Here is a 20,506-nt window from a genome sequence, read left to right on the forward strand (position 1 = left end):
GTCTCTGGGGATGGCGGAGCGTCAGATGGTTTGACAAGTTTCCCCTGGCAGGCAACAAGATCATCAGTTTAAGTGGCCAGACTTTGGCATGAAAGCATCTTAGATCCCACTCTACTTTCTGAACAGACACTCGCATTTAAATATCATATCATTTCTTAAATTATGAAAACACAATTTGAATATTTTAAATGTGCTTAAAATATTAAACTGCTCTTTCTGGAGCAGTTGTGATCTGGCTTTTCCCACTGAAGCAGCATTTAAATGTGCAGGCCACCTTCAGTATCTGAAAGTTAAACAACTATATCATGTGAAATCCACTTTTTAGAGCTTTACATCATGTTATAAAGTTCTTCCCTCATCAAAAACATACCTGGAGTGTTGCTTTGACTTTTTCATCCATGTTTGAGAAATCCTTTAATCTCCATGGCAACCATTCAGCTGTGCAATCTGCCTGGGTGGAGCTAGCCCCACCTTCAAAACGCAGCTCCTCCTCAAAGCAGCTCTAGTCCACAACTCCCCCACTCAGTTCCTTCAGACTAGCAAGCAGCAATTAGCAAGCAGCTGGTGAATCTACACTAATCTTACTATTATTTAATTTTCCTTTGGGATTAATCAAGTGCTTTTGAACTTATGTGAATCTTCTGATCTCATTGTAGGAGCAACTCTGGTAAAAATGTCGTTAAAGAATTGATAAAGGAGCCAAGTTTTGATGGCTTCCTGAAGGAGCTTCAAAAAAGGCAGAAAAAGAGGCAAAAAAGAGACAGAGGCCCAACCTCATGGTGCTAAATTACAAAGCCAAATTTCTTTTAAGTCATGTTTGAAATATAGCATTTGTGTAACAACTGAAAGTTAAATACTTACTTGAATGTGCTATAAAATAGCATTATATGTCTGGAAAATATAAAGATTTGTGGCACTTGTAGGATGACGGGAGTGGATGTGTGATTACTTTAATACAGGAAATTTATGGGGAAATACTAATACAGGAGCACACCAGGACACAGGGTCATAGAAGCAGTGATTCAAGGATTCTGCACACACTTCACAGCAGCCAGGTAAAGATGTTAAGATCTTTCATTTTAGTGGTGTAATCTCAAGCTGTAATCTTCTTAAAATGGTTGAGATTTGGTAAACAGGCAATAATGTAGTTGTCACTTTCTAGCCTTACTTGGAAGGAACCAGTGTAATGTATCAAACAGGATCTAATATTCAACATTGATTATATAACCTGTATTTCTCCACATTTAGGAGATTATTTGCTAAAGGTTTTAGATGCACCTGAACAGAGGGAGGATGGACAGGCAACAAAAGGGAGGGGAGAGATGCTAAGCGCAAAAAAGTTGATTGGATAAAATCCTCCCAGTAGAGTTAAGGGAGTGCAGGGCAGAGGCAGATTCACACACTGGATATAAACAGGAAAGGTTAATAAGACAGGTGAGACACTCGGGAATCCGAGAAGCAGGCTGCTGTGACTGAAGCAGAATTTGATCCCCGGATCCATTAGAAACTCAAGCATCCTTCTGAACATTGTGACTGGAATATATAAGACAACTGTCAACAGGAACCACAGAGTTTTAACTACTGCTGCTGCTGCTGCTGCCCTGGAGTTGGACTGAAACGAACGAGTCAACAGTGGTGAGTCCCACAGCTGCACAGGAAGTTGGTCAGGTGCAGCATGACGTTTATTCTCAGCAGCTTCAGCTGAACTATGGAACTTCGTATCTAAAACTTTACCCAGATTTTTTGCCAACATGCAAATAAATTCAATGAATTTATCAACATGGTAGTTAACAGGAGAGAAGACAAATTAGGCTGACTGCTGATTATATGAAAGCTGCTGTTAAAACTGTAATGTTACTTAGAAATGTGTGTTCTTCAATGAGTTGACTGCTGCTACTGCTTAAGTGCATTTAACTCAAATTATTATTGATACATTTCATGCATTAAGCATCCAATAACTGGGAACTTCCAGCATGATCTGAGCCTGTTTTGATGCATTACATGTGGTTTATGTAGAGGATGAGCTCAAAAAAACAAAACAAAAAAAAACATCATGTTGTCCCGACAGAGCGACTTTGTTTTTATCATTTAAAGGTGCATAGTAAAGTGACATACTGTTTTTTAAATCCACATTTCACACTGAAATATGATGTTATATCTCTATTTAGTTCAACCCATAACCTCTGCAAATTATTAATTTAATTTAATTCAGTTTATTTATATAACAGTAATATACAACAAATGTCATCTTCAGCCATTTTAAAAAGAGTCATTTCATTTCAGTCAAACAAACATTCCAATTAATCCTACTTATTCAACAGTGCATTAAGTTTAGTACCTCATTCAAATTAGTTTAAAATGTTTTCTATCTGAGACTTGCAGCACTCACTCCTCAGAATGTGGAAAGTTAATGAGGAAGCACATGAAGCCAGCATAAATGCAAAAGAATGTGTAAAACTATAATAAAATACATATTTCAAATGTATTTTTCAAAAGTATGTTCAGATGTAAACAGGTCTTTGTGGAAACTTCTGATGCCGACTAAATTACAGCTGAAAGGTTGAAACGCTGTGACACAAAAATAGATCCAGAGGAAACACATAAAACATTAAAGTCGTGTTTTGGGTTTTGTGTGCTCATATTCACAATTTATTATTTTCTTTTGTATGTTATAGGACCAACATGTCCCTCACCTCCATTCTTTCAGCAGAGGCCATTGAAAATGCAGTCAAGGACTGTGAAGGTACCTCGTCTTGAAAATACAGCTTCCTATTAAATGCTTACAATTACTCATCGTTCAATCACTAATTCAGCTTGATTTTCCCAACAGGATCAAAAGTCTTGTGAGATCAAGTCAATAGTGGTTTAAATAAATATTTCAAATGTGAGGTCTTGGTGCTGTGCATATCTTAAATACACTTTCCATCACATAAGAGTTTAATCCTCTCCAAACTTTGTTTTATATCAAAGTCTGAAAAGATTCATTCTGTTTGTGGCACCAGACACGTCTGTGGGCTTTTAAAAATGAAAAACAAGAACACAGCCACATGCTGGTTTAATCCTCACAGCCACCACCAACCAGGTGACTGTCAGGGTCACGGCAAACTCACAGTGTGTGTGCGTGCTTTTGTCTGTGTGTGTCCTTGTGCAGCTCCAGAATCGTTTTGCCATAAGAAGTTCTTCCAGCTGTGTGGTCTGTCCTCAAAGACACCCAAGGAGGTGCGAGACGTGTTCCAGATCCTTGACGAGGACAACAGCGGCTTCATCGAGGAATCTGAGCTCAAGTGGGTAAAACCTCATCTGGGAGACAGAGAGCCTGTTATTATGTTATAATGACAGTCCCACTTAGTACTCAATGTAGTTTTCAGTATACAATACATTCAGAAACCTGATTAAGTCCCAACAATAAATTAAATTCAATCCAAAATATTTCCTTCATAAATTAAATGTTTTTTGTAACTCATATGACTTTTTTGTTTTTTAAAGTTGTTGATGTTGATGGCTGAGGGCAGAAAGCATCTCCAATAGCAGTCTGTATTACTACAGTTCAGAAGAAGCCTCTGGCTGAAGCCACTCAACAGAGTTCTAAAACAATCTCATGAAGAGGAAACTCTGGATTATCAGTAATTTTCTTAAAGGATGAGAATACTCTATTTTGGTGCATTTTATTCTCTCAGTTACCATGGCAACGTCTTCATTGATGAAGATTTTTATAACACTCTGTGTGAAGAAAACATGAAGTGAGATACGAATGCTGCACAACTTTGAGCAAATTCCAAATGTAAGGCAGCCATATTGGATTTTGAGGTTTGGGTTGAAAGAAAACTGGGACTTTCCCAATCAAAATTCAAGCTTTTAGGATCTGTTCTGTTTATTTCTCAAACTAAATACTTGGACATTTCAACTTCTCAAGTAAAACCAAAATAGCTAACTCAATCACACCCTTCAGTAAATCAAGGACAGCCAGAGGAGGAGAAGGTTCTTTCTTTTTGTAATTTCATCACACAATACCACAAGTTGAATAATTCCTTATCTTGCTGCAATATTGGTAAAAGTTTTTGGAACTTGAAAAACTTAGCATTTGCAGAGATGTTTAAGAACCAATGATTTTAAACGTTTTCTTAAGTAAAAGTAAACTGCACAGGATAGAAAACAAAAATTTAATACAAGTCAGACACCAGAACAAGCACTCTTGTTATATTTTGTTACATAATTCAGCCTCTCAGAGCTCAGTGATGAGTGTTTCAGTGTCATGTTTTGATGTTTGTGTGTGTGTGTGTGTGTGTGGTGTGTGTGTGTGTGTGTGTGTGTGTGTGTGTTGTGTGTGTGTGTGTGTGTGTGTGTGTGTGTGTGTAGGTTCTTCCTGCAGCGGTTCGTTCCTGGGGCACGGACCCTGAGCGATGCAGAAACAAAGAAATTTGTCTCATCAGCTGATGAGAACAGTGACGGCAGAATTGGAGCGGATGGTTGGTGTCTCATTTTTCACATCGTCCAGGTTTAAAATGACAGGATGCGCTGACTATATTAACTCTCCCATCATAGAACTAAAAAAACACAAAAAACACATCCGAGCAAATTTATGACACTAAATTTTCTCAGATGTGTCACTCCTTAGTGACATCAAGGTTTTTACACATTTTCAAAATGACAAACTTTTACTAAATGGGATTTTATGATAGATCAATGAAAAGTAGCCTATGGTTGAGAAGTGGAAGGAAAATGTTGCATGGTTTTCAAAATGTTCCACTTCAAATTGAGTCCCTTTCCTTTGATACGCCCAATAAGAAATCTTTCCTTGTGTCAAAAAAACAATCCTTAATTCACAGCTGGAGTTTAAACATAAAAGTTCAGATCAGAACTATAAACGTACATCTGTTGCAGGACTTGAAATGTTGATGATCACAGACATTCCCTTTCCAATCTGACTGACCTTGAGCTATTTTGCAAAGAATTGGCAAACAATGTCGTTTCTAGATGCACAAAGCCAGTTCTCAGATTTTTACTTGTGTAAAAACTATACGTATAATGTATAGTTTCAACTATAAGTTATTTTCTTTACACTTTACAAAATACTTAAAGGTTTCTGGTCTATTTCTTAAGAAGTTCACATGCAATTCCTCATCACTGTGCCAACAGCATTATGTGCATAGGACAAGTTGAAGCATCCTAGTTTTATGTTTTCAGGCTGTCAGAGGCCATGTGTATTAAATGAAAGTTCATAATGTAGGTTTGCAAACTTTTCAGCAAAGAACATAATTTGATTAGAGTGAAAAAAATTGCCTTGTGGCTCATTTAATTCAGATGTTGAATGCAACGTAGTCATGGTTAACTCAATATGTTTCACTTTTCTCCAGAATTCCAGACAATGGTCCTGTCCTGAAGTCTACCAACAGAAAGAAGCCTATGGCCATTCCCTGACCTGTGGAGTCTTCTGACAGGAGCGTCCATTCACAGAAATTTGAAATATTTTCTATTTAAGTCTGTGTGTGCTCATAATTTTTAAAATACCTTACATGTCCTTTTCAAGATTCCAAGCTTCCAGATGTCTTTTCTCTTGGTCCGTTGTTTCTTCTCTATGCACATTCCGCCTGTAATGAAGAATGAAATAAATAAAGATCTGGAAGCATTTATGTGCATAGTTTTCATTCATTGATTTATTTTCCACACCCACCAGGTGTAACAGTCAGACAACATGCAAATTTTTATATTAAGTTTGATATTATAGACAACTCAACACAGACCTCCGAATGGTAAACATTTAAGTGATGTAAATGTAGAGTTCCCTGACTTGACCAGGGAACACTGAGGTCTTGTCAGAGTTTCTTCTCTGACATGAAACTGGGCTTTTAAAATGACAAACTATGATATATGTATTTTTCTACTTGTAAAATATGTCCAGGATGAACATTTAGCCAACTATTTTGGTTAAATGTCTTGATGTGAAGACAGATCATATTTCTTAAGTAGGTAAAAACACAATTTTTTTTTTTTTTTTTTTTTTTTTTTTTTTTTTTTTTTAGAAATTATGTGTTTTTTAAAGCTCCAACCTGTGGTGTACTCTTTCACTGATAAATATATGCTGAGAAAAAATAACACATCTGGAGAGTGAAGCATACTAAATGAAAACTCTAATCAGACTTTCAGGAAGAAAGTTGTTTTTTGGGAAGGTTGAGGTTATCTTCATTGAATAATGTAATATCTAGCACTAACTGCCAAGTGACACCAGATTTTTCAGATTTATGCCTTGATCTGAATAAAACAACATCACTGTTGGACAGTTCCTGACATTTTACTGAAGATACACAACTGCAGTAGGAACTTTTAATTCGCTGGAAATCTCTACTACCGGACAACAAAGCTTGTAACCCTTCACTGTCAAAAGCAGGAAGTGAATGATGGAAACTGCTATAATGTGAGCGGCATGTCCTTTCTTTGAGTTATTTTCATACTTTTCCCCTTTATTTGCACAATAACTAGGTGCAGCTGGGAGACATAATTGTATGCTTCGTGAGGTGAGTGCTTCCGGTCATTTTTCACGGCGGTTGAGGTGAGCTATGTAACATGTTAGCCTGTTAGCCGGGCTGTGCTAGCTGTATCGGTGGCTGAGCAACAGCTCCTGGGCAGAAGTTAAAGGATCGTCGTTATCTCTGAACTGCCTGACATCTGAATTCATCTTCTTACATTTTAATTCAACAATAACAGTTTAAAGGACGCGAATGAACGTTTTGTTTTCTTGCATATTTAGTTCTCTTTTCATGAGATTTTGCACCGGTTTGTAGATTTTGCTCCGTCTTAGACTTGATGACAACATTAAACAGCGAATTAACTGATTACATGATCAGATCAATTCTTTTTAGGAAGCAGGACTTGAATACTTCGACAATAAATAGCGAGTTTCACTCTGCGGACATGGAACTTCTGCCTTTAGAGGGCCCTTGTTATTTCTGGTTTACTTGCTCCCTCTTGAGCACATTTTGGGCACTTTTAAAGATATCTCATCAATGATACACGATGATATTCAGTTCTGCATTTCTTCAGGGCCTCATGATGCAGCAGGACAGCATGTCTTGCACAACTGCTTAGACTGTGTAAGATGTTTCTCGAACTAAACTAAGGTAAAACTGAACTTATTTGTGCTCCAGAAAAGCACACAACTCTAATGGAAACTCTTTGAATATCTTCTCTTCTGCCAAGTTTTCCATCAGGAACCTTTATGGGTATGTTTGGACTTATGAGATATTGCTAGGTTAACTGGTATTATTTCTAGAACAGAACTAGATATTATGTATTTGTTTCTTCATAATTTTAATTTCTCCTACTCATCATTCAGCGGCCTAAACAAAGCATCCCTGGACAGTATGCAGGTTGTACAGTATGCTGCTGGCAGATTTCAGAGAAACTCACTGTTTTTCCATGTCACATTGTTTCTTGTCCTGCTCCACAGGACCTCCATCTATTCAATTGCAACACCTTATGATCTTGGTTGTTAGTTATAGGGCTTTGAATAGTCAGTTACTGGGATACATCTCAAAACGTTTCCATCTGAATGTCCCTATGATGGTGTTCAGCCGTCGTGGTCCTGCTAAATAAAATCAGTTAGAGCCACAAAATGAATAAATAAATAAAACTAATCAAGCTGTACAACATTCCCTATATTGAAATTATTTTCTTATGCTATTGTGTTAAGACACAATGGCAAAATCAGTTATTTTGGAGCTAAGTAAATCATTCCCATATTCTGGACGATCAATAAAAACTGGTGCTGCCCAATACAAATTCAAAACGTGTTTTTTATTACACCATGTCTGAATCAACTCGCACAGATAACTGTTGAAGCCAGTCACACTGTAGCAACTGTATTAGAGAAAACTCTTGTTTCTCTATCAGTTGTGGTCGTAGTTAAGAAGAGTGATTGTGAATGGGCCAGGGGCCGCATGTGACTCTGGAGCCACAGATTGTACATAAGGTCATGTGAGCACAGTCTCTGCCAGGTAGCAGGAGCCCAAGAACTCTGACACCCTCTCTCCTTTGGGGTCGGAGGATTCTGTTGAGCTTTTTGAAAACGCAACTAAAATCTCAATATATTTACAGGACTTTTGTACTGATGTTTGCTGTTTAGTTGTCTGCCAAAACCAAAGCTGCTGTAAACTGTGAACCTTTTAGGATTTGAAGTCATGTGGATACTAGGCCTGTCACAGTAACAGATTTTGCTGGACAATAAATTGTCCCAGCAATTATTGCGATAAACAACAATAGTGTTGTTTGGGGGCCATTTTCAACTGATATATTGATCATCGCACACTAATGCAAGTTCGCCCTTTCATTTAGTAAAGAACGCTGAATACTGGAACTGGAACACATTTTAAATATCCAAAAATAAAACACAAGAACCAAAACCAATAAACAAAATGGAAATTTCAGTCATCACATTTTGAGTGATGACTGACAAAAAATACTATAATTGTAAATCCCTCAGAAGCCCTCAGACCCGTTCAATAAATGAAAATATTATTGAAAATATATAGATAAATCCCACACAGATTGATGTTATCAACTTAATTGATATTTCTGCTAACAGCTAATGAAAACATGACATTTAAAATGTGAATATAACATCAGACCAATAAAAACTATTTTTAAAAGCAGAAATATGGGCTTAATGAAAAGTATGTTTAATAACTGCCTAAAGGTTATTTACAAAAAGTACTGTTGATGTGATAAATGAGACTCTTATATTCTGATTCCTAGACTTCTCTTTCTGAAGGCACACGGCATGGTAACCAGACTGTCACCTGAGGAAAGGAAACCATAACCCAAATTTCACTAATGCTTATGATTAGGTAAGAAAGATTTAGTGATGGCACTGGGTCAGACTGGATTAGACTGAAGGTTTCCATGTCCAAGCTCTTTGTCTTTGTTCTTTCCCAGTCCTAAAATGGCCTCCGGAGCACAAGACAAACAGTACACACCATCCCTTCTCAGCTTTTTCATTTATAACCCTACGTTTGGACCGCGGGAAGGAGAGGTGAGAGGGGACTTTCAGTGGAGGGCATCTCTCTGGTTTCTCTGCAAAACTTTGTTCTGGACTAAATTTCTCATGTCACATTTCTTTCTCTCAGGAAGAGAAAAAGATTTTGTTTTATCACCCCAGTGAGATTGAGAAGAATGAGAAGATCAGAAACGTGGGCCTTTGTGAAGCCATTGTTCAATTCACCAGGTACAACACATCGTTAACACTCGATTTCACAATGCTTCTGCAAAAACAATGTTCAGGTCTTTTGTCACTGAAACCTCCAACTCTTAAGTAATTAATTGGGATTTAATGTGATGGACCTACATGAAGTTGTACATAGTTGTGAAATGGAAGGAAAACTATGACTGAAAATCGGACAGTGGGTTGTGTATTTAGCTCCCATGAGTTAAAGAGGCATTATTATGTAAAATTGACTTTTTTTAGCTGAACTTCATGTTATTCCCTCATAAGCGTACATGGAGAGTGGCTTTGATTTTTCTTGCTTGTTTGAGAAATCCTTTAATCTCCCGTGGCAACCATTCAGGTGTGCAAAACACCTGGATGGACCGAGCAACTGCTACACAACATGTAATTCTAAAATATTTGGTTGATTATCCTACCCAGCTGCACCAAGCTATCGAGCTTCTGTCTCACAGAGCAACCCTCTGCTTGTGACTTCCCCACTGGTTCCTTCAGACTAGCCAGCAGTAATTAGCAAAAGCCTCCAATGGTGGAACTCCTATCAGCAGAGCTCATTATAATCTACTCCTTAGTGTGACAATAGTAAAGTCCATGTTATAGGGTTAAGAGTAGGAGCTTTTTTAAAGAGACAGAAGCCCAATTTCAAGGGGTTGAATTACAATGTCAAATTTCTTTTGTCATATTTAACATATACAGCATTTTTAATTGAAGCCAAGCACAATCAAGTAATTAATAATTACTTTATTATTTTGTTCCTGGAAAACGCATAATACTGGAAAACGCATAATACTGTCCCTTTAAGACTTTGTAGGAGCTCATTTTACTGCAGTTGCAACTGGGAGACTGATGGTTCCACGTTTGCAAGTACTTTGTGAAAAAACAAAAAGCTGGATGGAATGGGGAAATATCTATGTAACATTATAATCAATTTTTAATCAAAAAACCCACAAAGGATTGATTAGTTATCTTTTTTAGTAAATCCTCTTTTTCACACTCACTTCTTTGTTCCAGGACTTTCTGTCCAACAAAACCAGCAAAATCCCTTCACACACAGAAGAATCGGCAGTTTTTCTTTGAGCCAGAAGAAAATTTCTGGATCGTCATGGTATACAGCATCTACAGATTGCCTCTATTCCTCTGGACTTATTTTGATATTTAGTCAGAGTAACTGTTTGTATTGTTTTTCTTGTGCTTTTGTTTCGCAGGTGGTTCGAAACCCAATGATTGAGAAACCGAACAAAGATGGCAAACCTCCCACAATAGAGTATCAAGAAGAAGAACTACTCGTGAGTTAATGAGGAATACCTTGTTAGTGGTTTTTAACAAAACATTTAAAATTTCTTGTGTTGATCATTGCAGTCATTAAATGTTATGTCTAAGATTGAATTATTGTACAGAATTAAGTCCACAGACTACAGCAAAACTTTGGTAAAAATGTTAAAGGGTTAATAAAGGAGCCATGTCATGATGATTTCCTGAAGGTGGAGTTTCAGAAAGACCGGCAGTTTCTTAAAGAGACAGAGGTCCAGTTTCAGTTCATTCAATTATAAAGTCATATTTTGTCATTGATCGTGCTATAAAATATTATGTACCAAAAAATACGTATTAGTGTCCCTTTAAATGACTTTTACCTTTAGTTTATTCTAAAATTTGTACATTTGCTTGTCCATGCTTCTTTCATTCTCTGGCCTATTAAAGCCTCTGTAGGGATAGACAATCTAATGCTATTGTTAGCTATTGACTAGCAGGTCAGTTTGTTGTGGAAACAGTATACATTTACCAGTGTTTAGCTTGAATTCAGGGATTTCCAAAATGCATCAATGTGACAGCATATTCAGATTTATAAATATCTTCCTTCAACCAAGTAGTTTGGTTCTGATAGGAATTCAGACGGGTATCTCTTAAAACATAAGGAAGAAATGTAGTTTTTAAAAAATAAGTTTTATGTACTTCTTCTATATTTAAAAAACAACATGTTGAAAATGATTCATATCGTTCTTAATAATCAATGAATGATTAACAATGAGCTCCAGCTCTTTGGAGTCGGAGGGCCTCCTAACCATCACCCTAATCTAAAGCTTGCTCCACAGATTGTTACTCGATTCAATTCAGGACTCTGGCTGGGCCGCTCCAGAACATTAACATTACTTCCACTGGAGTCACATGACAGATAAAAATAAGAACTTCAGGTAGTTAATGTGTTTTTTCCAATTTGCCACCATGTTCTCTTTATAAAGGATACGGTTTATGGTGCAGTGGTCCGGCAGTGCTACAGTATGTACAAGGTGAGCTTTTTACACCGCCTGGTTCCAGTAAAAACACTTTCTTTAAATCATAATTTGAATCATTTTGTTATTTCTCTGGTTCTGCAGCTGTTTAACGGGACTTTTGGTCGAGCGATGGAATCCGGCGGAGTGGAGCTGCTCATCCAGAAGCTTGAGAAGTTTTTCTACAGGGTAAATGTTGCCAACTTCTGTCCTGTCCAGCTGGCTGCTGTTGCTAGGTGTCTTTTTATTTGGCTTTGTTTTGGACTGTACATATTGTCTTTGTCAAACCAAGTCCTGCATCGCTTCTTTTTTCAAGTCACCAGAGCCTGTCGGTGTTTCCATAAGCATCGGAGTTTTTGGTCCTCAGTTCCAGAGACTTCATCAGTGTGTGTGTGCATGTGTGTAAACAGCAGGATGATGTTTGGAGTCGCGGTTCATTTCTCGGCCCTGAGCGACCTGCCCTGACTGTGTCCACTTCTCAGCATCAACATGATTGTCTAAGACTGTCACATTGACCAATTAATCAATTAATTGCATGATAAATTTAAATAAGATAATAAATTTTCATTCTTTTTAATACTTTTTGTAGGCAAGTTTACTTCTAGACTTAATAATCTTTTTAATTAATGGTTTTGGTTATGTTTGTTTTTCTTTTCCACTTTATTGTTTTTGGTCATTTATTTATTTTTTGGTTATTTAAAATATCTTCAAGTTCCTGTGTTGAATGCTCTTTACAAAGTTGGAGTTTCTCAATCTTTTAACTTGCATTCTTTCTTTGCCATAATTTCTGGGACAAGGTATCGTCCAGCTAAATTGATCATTATAGCGCCCAGAAATGGAATCAGAATTGGAATTAGAATAATTATAAATTTGGAATCCAAAAATACTTAACAGGAACAGTCACTACTTACTTACTTTTATTCCACTTTTTTTTTAGAAACTGTGGAGTGCTCACTTTTAACCCAGAAAAGGAATTCGATTAGTCACTCTTTAGTTTATATTATCAGAAACTGCAGAGTTTAAATGCAGACACCAGAAGCCTGGAGGAAACCTCTGGATCAACATTGTTAGACTATTTTTTAGACTTTTGTTCTCCCAACTCAGAAATGGAATTAGACCAGAGGATACTTAGTAACCCTGAACAGGAGCACCTGGCTTACATAGTTTAGATCAACATTAGATTCTTTATCTTCTTTTGCTCTTTCCTTTAGTTTATTTTTGTTGTATTTCCTTTTAATTCCTGTAAAGCACTTTGTATTACCTTGCTGCTGAAAATGTTCTATATAAATAAAATGACCTTTTCCTCTGGTGACAGGCCTACTCTTGCCTTAACCAACTCTGTATAAAAGTTTTAAAAATTCATTTTTAATTAGGGAAGACCTTAAATTGATCCAGGCTTCCCTCTCAACCTTGTAACCTAAACACGGAGAGAAAGTAGATGCTGCGGTGTTCTGTATCTGAGCTTGAATGTCAGCTGAACATCTTATACCCTCTCTGATGCAGAAGCTTCTGTATCACATTGGTCAAGAACTTCTCAGTCTGCTCTCTTTATTGCATTGTAAAGTAATCCTTTTTTTTCTTTTGTCTTGTCTTTACTCTGGGCTGTCCAGTATCTGCAGACTCTCCACCTGCAGTCCTGTGATCTGCTGGATGTTTCTGGAGGCATCAGCTTCTTCCCCCTGGACAAGATGACCTACCTGAAGATTCAGTCCTTTGTCAACAGAGTGGAGGAGAGCCTGAGCCTGGTCAAATACACAGCCTTCCTCTACAATGACCAGCTTATCTGGTACAAACTGTTAAAACTTTACACGCTCTTTCAGCTAATCCGCTCTAATCGACAACTCCCACTGCCTTAAAACAACTCTGCATGTCTGCAGCCACTTCTAATGATTAAGTCATGAAAACATGCTGAATAAACAGAGGTGGTGCTGAACAAGAAGCCTAATCTTCTTTATGGTTTGCACACGACGCGACCTGACAGGTCACACAATGTCAGCCTGCTAGATCAGTAGGTAAATACATGAATGTTAACTAAAGGTGATTCACAGCAAACAGTCTTCAGACAAGATGGGGGTTTATTTAGTTAGCAGACAAATACTCTCTCTACTCATAGTGTCCATTTCACACCTGAACTTTAGTTATAAGTGGTGAAAAATCATTTTTAAAGAGTTAAAAAGTGATTTTTTTGTTGTTTTTGTCATGATTGTGTGTGCAGGAGTGGTCTGGAGCAGGACGACATGAGGATCCTCTACAAGTATCTGACCACGTCGCTGTTTCCCAGGCACTCAGAGCCCGAGGTAGATGGAGGTGAACCCTGGGCACAAGGCCTTGCAAATATTTTCATACCTACTGGACGTTTTCATTTCAGTGTTAAAATGACACATTTCGAAATCACCAAGAAGAGAAGTGCCCTCCTGTTAGGAACAATGGAGCCAAATACAAGACGGTCAACTCAGTTTATTTCCATAGCGCCAATTCACTTTAGATGTCGTCTCGGGGCACTTTACGAAGAAAGTCATTTCAGTTTTATCACACATACATTCAAATTAATCCTACACTGCAAAAACACTAAATCTTACCAAGTCATTTTAGTCTAATTTCTCGAGCAAATAATGTAGTACTCTTGAAATAAGACAAACTTACTTAAAAGTAACTTTTCAGCAAGATATAGAGGCTTGTTCTAAGTAAATAATTCCTACTGATGAAAAAGTTTTAGGGCATTGGCAGATAAATTAAGTTATAACATGGAAAAAATGTCTTTTTATAAGTGAAATAATCTGACAACAGAGTAAATATATTTTCATCAATAATAAGGAATTACTTACTTAAAATAAAATCCTATATCTTACTGAAAAGTTACTTGTGTCTTATTTCAAGTGTACTAAGATATTTTCTCAAGAAATTAGACAAAGATTAGTAGGTAAGAGTTTGTGTTTTTGCAGTGAGTTGTCAGTTAAGCTCAGTTTATTATTCAAATTAGTTTACAAAGTTTTCTACTCAAGAGAAACCTCCTGTATGAACATGAAGCAACAGGAGACAATCTCGCATTGTGTCATTGACTTTACAGCAATCCCTCATGCATGTAGCGACAAGAAGAAACTTCCAGCAGAACCAGAACATGGCTCAGTGTGAGCAGAGACAAAGATCAGAAACAGATGAGTTGAAGTCTAGAGGTTTGTTTTGTGCTAATGAGAAGTTAACAGCAAGAGATGGAGAAGGTTTGGGTGAAGGCACCATTATGTCAGCTGATTCCTTCGTCCAGGAAGAAACCACAACCAACAGAACGCCACACCTGGTACAGCTTCAACGGAGAGAAAAATAACTGAGAGAACACAAAAAGTTCATAGTTGAAATGACAGCAAATGATGCAAATTAGAGAGTAACAGAAGAAGAAAGTAGCAAAGTGAGAAGAGACAGAGGTTCACCTAAAGTAGATAAGAATACAGCTAGAGCTGCACTGGAATGCTAATGTTCAAAGTCTGGACCTTAAAAAATGAGGGTAGGAAAAATTTCACAAGTCACTTTAGCAGCGCGAATCAGAATTCATATAGAATGAATTTATGAGGATTATTCATAGGTTGTTTCAATGCTGCATTCAGATCTTGAGCATTTAACAGTTTTTCATGTTCTCTACAATAACATGACTTTGGTGGCCTTGTACTTTTTTAAAACTGAACCTTTTTGTGTCTTTCCTGTTTCTGTTTCCTGCTGCAGTTGGCTGGCAGGGACTCGCCTCTGAGGCCTGAAGTCACAGGAAATCTGTTGCATTATGGGAGGTAATTCCATCTTCTCTTTAATCCTGTCCTCTGTAAGAAAAAAACATTAGAATTTATCTGCTGCTGTCATCCCCGTGCATCACGGCATGCACTGGATGTGCTAATTGAATTTTTGCATCATGTTTTTCGACAGTCTGTGTTTGATGCTGCTGTATGGGCAGGTTTGGACAGAGGATGGGTGGATCATGCTACTGTACTAAAATATGGCATTATTCAATATCTATTACACATCTTTACCTCACTCATCTCCCGGAAGCAAGGAATACATACCTAATTTACTAATGCAAGATTAGACAGGCATCTCACTCTTCTGAGGATCTTTGCCTGGATTTATGCTTACAACGGTGCTACGCTAACATTAGCACCCTTCCTCACTGTTTTGTTGATATTCCGACTGAAGACTCGTGCTTTGGGCTCTGGACAATCAATGTTGACTATTTCATCATTTCAAAACCACTACATGTATAGTGTAACTTTCAGCACATGTAAAACTCCAAACCACCTCACAGTCCTCGCTCCCCTGTCTCCACGTGTCCTCAGGTTTTTGACGGGTCCTGCTAACCTCAAAGATCCAGAGGCCAAATTCCGATTCCCCAAAATATTTGTGAGTGCAGAAGACGGATATGAGGAGCTGCATCTGATCGTTTATAAGGTGTGTGGAATCAAACCTGACTCTGTACTGTTTTTTGCTGTTGATCCATTTGCTCATATTATAAATGTATCAGTGACCAGGTCATTCATTATCAGGATGATTTTCGAACCTAATCTGTAATGGAGGGGATTTTGGTTCTTGTTTATTATGGTAGCTGTAGGATTAAACCTCTTCCTTCTCTATGGATGGATTTTTCTGGATTACATGGCTCAATTTTAAAATGAAGTACTTCCAGCAATGCTTATCATCCGATTAGTGTGAATTTTCAACCTTTTTGACCTAGATTCACACTGATTTCCGTTGTTTTTCTACTTCCTTTTTTTCCCCATTGCAGGCGATGAGCGCCGCTGCTTGTTTTATGATTAGTGGTAAGTTAAAGGCGACATTATTTCTTGTTTTTTTATTTTAATGGATTCATGCGCTCTTGTTCCTCGTATTAAGCTGACAGACATTTTATCCTGTGGCAACTGAATTTCTTCCCTCCGCCATCTTTTCTCAGCTAATGTGGAGCTGACCAGGGAGTTGTGTGAGCAGCTGGACGGCTTGGTGGGCCCCCAGCTGACCCTGCTGGCATCAGATATATGTGAACAGTTCACAATAAACCGCAGAATATCTGGGTCAGTGCCAGCTTCTCACTTCCTCCACCGTACAAACATAGTTTTATTTAGTTTCACTCCTGTTCTCAGTGGTATCAGTGTCTCGTAACATGAATAACAATAGTCATGCAACTTATCATAAAGTGTCTTAGATTCCTCAGTGTGACAAATGAACTGTGTCCAATAATCTTGAAACTGGCCTTTTTCTTCTTGGGTCCACAAATACAACTCAGTCAAATATTTACATGTTAATAATGAAGACTATGAATGTTATATTCATTTTGGGCTTTTAAAGACATATTTAACATTGTTGAACAATAATACAATAAATGACTGTAATAATAGTAGCAAGCAAGGAAAGCGATAGTTTATTGTAGATATTCTGTGATCCACATCTGATCAAAATCATGCATATTGTTTCATTAATGTTGGGATAGAATACACTTGGCAAGATGCAGACAAACTGCACTCTTTACAGCAGTAGGTCATTGTAAACGGCATCACGGAGGAGTATTGATGTGATGGCGCACTGAAGGCAGTGTCGAAAAGAACAGGAGCAATTTCAAAGCATCAAATCACAAGGTCAATTTTTTTAAAATTATGTTTAATATGTACAGCACTTTTAAAATAACATTATTACACCCAGCTTTCATAAACACTTACCAGCTTTTTACTTCCTCAAACTGGCTAATTAGGTAATTAATTGGCCAGGTAATTATTTGTAGCCTAATAGCAAAAAAAAAAAAAAAAGACTCCTATCAGGGCAGGAGAAATGTTTTTTTGTGGAACAATTAAATAGGAAAGTTGGCATGCTGCTTTAACTTAAATGCTGTTGCTACATCAAGAGCTTTGTGATTCCAGTTCTGAATATCACCTGTCATCATGTGTTAACTCTGCCTGGCTGGCAGACACAGACAGAACTCTAACATTACTGCAGCTCATCATGGCAGCTCTTAAACGGTAACTCAAGCAAGGCAGCACTAAGGACTGGCATCCTGGTCCATGTGTCTTTTGACCCCATCAGTTAGCTCCAGATCTGTAATCTTAGACCGGCCCTGGCAATTCGATGGGCTCCTCGTAATCAACTTAGTAAAGAATGTGCTGAATAAATAATAAGGTTCCAAATTCCTCAGCATTCACATCTCCATCCTGAATTTGGGCTCCTGCTGCCTTCCACTCAGCGAGGCACTTCCTGTTGGAGCAGTAGAACAAGTTGATCCCAGTTTCAGAGGAACGACAAACTGCTGCTAAAACTCACTTTCAGCTGTTTTGGTCCATCCTGTCCTGTTTGTGCGTCTCCCATATTGTTGCTGTAGGCCGGAGAAGGAGCCTCAGTTCAAGTTCATCTACTTTAATCACATGAACCTGGCGGAGAAGAGCACCATTCACATGAGGAAAACCGCCACTGTGTGTCTGACCTCGGTCCACCCTGACCTCATGAAGATCCTGGGAGACATCAACTGTGACTTTGCAAGGTACAGCAGCAGATCCTGGAACTTTAGAACACCAATATCAAAGGTGGTGTTTTTATTCCCCAGTGGTATGTTGCCGATCTGCTCCGTCCTGAAAGCATAGAGTAGATATAAGTGATTAGTTTCAGTTGTAGAAACTCAACCTTTTAATGCTCTGTGCCTGTAAGAGAACACCACAGAGAGCCATGTCATTCTGAGAGATTTTTCTCCTTCAAGCTTGTATGTAGTATGTTTTTAAAAGTTTTTCAAAATTATTGATGAAATGGCACCAGTAACCCTTTTGATTTTAGTTTGTTTTTGAACTTTTCATTTTTGCAATAAAGGGCTTTCTACCTGAAAAATGCCAGAAAACCCGGTAATGCATCTTTTGCTTTTTGGAAATATACCAGGATGTTACATTTCAAGCTTTATGAAAAGTCTAAAGAATAGCATAAATGCTCAAATCCAATCAGCAGAACTTTTGCTAAAATGCCATGCATCATCCCTGCTGCAGTTCTCCTCATTGCCATCTTCTTTAAAAGTTGGGGCTAAACTGTCTCGTCCAGCTCCGCTGCCCCTGAAGGCGCTCTAAAGCAAGACGTTAGTTACTTCCATTTCTCTTGAGCAGAGCAAACAAAGCTGAACTAAGACCCTCCTCCTAGCTCTGATTGGGTATTTCTGACTGCTGTATTTCTGTGGATGGCTGTAAAGTCACAAAATCAATTTCATGTTATACAGTCATGAGACAGTGACAGTTTTAACAAATATGCAAAAAATATTTTGCTAGTCAAAGTTACATACTGCAGCTTTAAGCCTAAAAAAATCTATTTGTACACAAAGTGCAATAAACATAACTGCACTTACTTTCTCGTGCTGATTTCTATCAATCTGCTCTCAAGGGTTGACGAAGATGAGGAAATCATAGTAAAAGCAATGACAGACTACTGGGTCGTCGGCAAGAAGTCGGACCAGAGAGAGCTCTATGTGATCCTAAATCAGAAGAACGCCAATCTGATTGAAGTAAATGGTATGTTCTTCAGCAAGAAGTGCAGTTGTGTATTCTAACCAGAACGCGCTGTCATGTTTTCAACCTGATCCGTTTTCATTTTTGAATTCCAGAGGAAGTGAAGAGGCTTTGTGCGACGCAGTTCAACAACATTTTCTTCTTGGACTGAGCAAACAAGATGGCAACTGATCACACTAGAAACTGTCAGGGCTTCAGCGGCAGCATCAACGTAATGCAATAATTGCATTGTAAAATAAACAATATTGTTGAAAAGCTTTCTCACCAAGTTTTTTATTTAATAGACTAAAAGTGTAATTTTATCTTGTAATTACCTGTAAAAAAAATACAGATTTGACTTTACATGTACTGCATCTCCTTTTCTTTGTACATATTTGTATGATTTGATCATCTGTTTTAAGTTCCCACGTATATATTTGTGGATATTTTTATTGAGATTATGATCATGATAAAATTGTCTCATTTTAATTTAAAAACTGACATGTACTGATGTGTTCATTCCACTTTTATTTGGTTATCAGTTACGGTTTTAAGATGTCATCATGTCAGATCTAGTGTTAGGGGTTGCATACAACTGCACTAACTTGAAATAATAAATGAAGTAATTTTTCTAAATGTATAAGAGTGATTCTTGAGAAGAGGACAAAACAGATTCTATGGATAAAGCACAAAATTTGAATAAAATATACACAAAATATTTATTTTTCCAAAAGCTGACTAAACTAACCTTGGCCATGTCAGCACAACAATGTATCCTTTCTTGGTGTTTGCTGAATATTTTTTATTTTAAACATTGTAGGAGGTGGATGGTGTCTAAAATCCCTTGCATTTCTTTTTTCTCACTAGTTTGTCACCACCTACAGTTCTGTCAACTCCTTCAGATGGACTTTGTTGTTTTTTGTTTTAAATAATAATTATTTTGTTTCTTGAGAAGAATGGGTCTGTGAAACCGAGTAAAAATATTACTGTTGGGGTCATTAAAAATAATTGTATATGAATTTTTGTCAGATGGTGATGACAAAGTTCTGGGTCAGATCCATTAAAAATTTAATTTTCAAAAAAATGTTACCACCTGCACCTTAGCATCTTTATGATTTCAAAACATTATTTGTCATATTTCTTTACATAAACTTGAGGAATAATTACATTTTGGGGAAGAGGTTATAAACCCATTTTGTCCCACTTCTCAAGTGTCACTGATAAATTGCATTTTACTCTTGGCTTTAAATCACAAGTAAAGGCTGTGAAACATGCATCTGTGGGTCACTATTAACAGTAAGCTTAATTTCCTGGACACAGTAGATTACTGTAGAAAGAAGTTGTGGCTTACTACCATGTTTAAACAGCAGCTTGGTTTTTATACTACTTGTGATACTTTGTATTTTGTGAAATACTTCAGTGAAAATGTTTTTTTTAGCCAGATATTTTGTTGTCACTGTACATTTATTAGTGCCCCAATTAATAGTATATCTGATTACAATTCATTGGAAACAAATAAGCAGTTATAATTTGATGTGGTAAAGTTG

The 20,506-nt window shown here is 37.4% G+C and overlaps 3 protein-coding genes across 5 annotated transcripts in view; 2 read left to right on the plus strand and 1 right to left on the minus strand.

Annotated features, from left to right (window-relative positions):
* Positions 1 to 20,506, minus strand: part of bhlha15 (basic helix-loop-helix family, member a15) — a 168,659-nt gene that overhangs the window by 38,417 nt on the left and 109,736 nt on the right. The gene's annotated exons all lie outside the window — the stretch shown is intronic.
* Positions 1,395 to 5,630, plus strand: pvalb9 (parvalbumin 9). The gene is made up of 5 exons (XM_055021155.1): positions 1,395 to 1,635; positions 2,676 to 2,743; positions 3,152 to 3,284; positions 4,357 to 4,466; positions 5,355 to 5,630. The coding sequence occupies exons 2-5, from the start codon at positions 2,683 to 2,685 to the stop codon at positions 5,378 to 5,380; spliced, it is 330 nt and encodes a 109-aa protein (XP_054877130.1). The 5' UTR covers positions 1,395 to 1,635; positions 2,676 to 2,682; the 3' UTR covers positions 5,381 to 5,630.
* On the plus strand, positions 6,374 to 20,048 carry ccz1 (CCZ1 homolog, vacuolar protein trafficking and biogenesis associated). 3 transcript variants are annotated; one of them, XM_055021140.1, is made up of 17 exons: positions 6,374 to 6,512; positions 8,749 to 8,840; positions 8,929 to 9,025; positions 9,120 to 9,217; positions 10,226 to 10,319; positions 10,420 to 10,500; positions 11,452 to 11,499; positions 11,587 to 11,670; positions 13,092 to 13,267; positions 13,697 to 13,778; positions 15,196 to 15,257; positions 15,798 to 15,909; positions 16,244 to 16,277; positions 16,409 to 16,526; positions 17,822 to 17,980; positions 18,856 to 18,983; positions 19,076 to 20,048. In XM_055021140.1, exons 2-17 carry the CDS (start codon positions 8,827 to 8,829, stop codon positions 19,129 to 19,131), a joined length of 1,443 nt encoding a protein of 480 aa, XP_054877115.1. In that variant the 5' UTR covers positions 6,374 to 6,512; positions 8,749 to 8,826; the 3' UTR covers positions 19,132 to 20,048. The 3 variants fall into 3 exon arrangements, with proteins under 3 accessions (XP_054877115.1, XP_054877116.1, XP_054877117.1); XM_055021141.1 differs by having other exon boundaries at positions 8,765 to 8,840; XM_055021142.1 differs by having other exon boundaries at positions 6,387 to 6,412.

The sequence above is a fragment of the Poeciliopsis prolifica genome, unplaced genomic scaffold (assembly GCF_027474105.1).
Source record: "Poeciliopsis prolifica strain line A6 unplaced genomic scaffold, Auburn_PproV2 SCAFFOLD074, whole genome shotgun sequence".
NCBI lineage: Eukaryota > Metazoa > Chordata > Actinopteri > Cyprinodontiformes > Poeciliidae > Poeciliopsis > Poeciliopsis prolifica.

Coding starts and splice junctions, on each gene's coding strand:
- pvalb9 (XM_055021155.1), top strand. CDS start 2,683: ATGTCCCTCACCTCCATTCTTTCAGCAGAGGCCATTGAAAATGCAGTC. Junction 3,285..4,356: donor ATCGAGGAATCTGAGCTCAA/GTGGGTAAAACC, acceptor GTGTGTGTGTAG/GTTCTTCCTGCAGCGGTTCG. Junction 4,467..5,354: donor CGGCAGAATTGGAGCGGATG/GTTGGTGTCTCA, acceptor ACTTTTCTCCAG/AATTCCAGACAATGGTCCTG.
- ccz1 (XM_055021140.1), top strand. Junction 15,910..16,243: donor TGCATCTGATCGTTTATAAG/GTGTGTGGAATC, acceptor TCCCCATTGCAG/GCGATGAGCGCCGCTGCTTG. Junction 17,981..18,855: donor ATCAACTGTGACTTTGCAAG/GTACAGCAGCAG, acceptor TCTGCTCTCAAG/GGTTGACGAAGATGAGGAAA.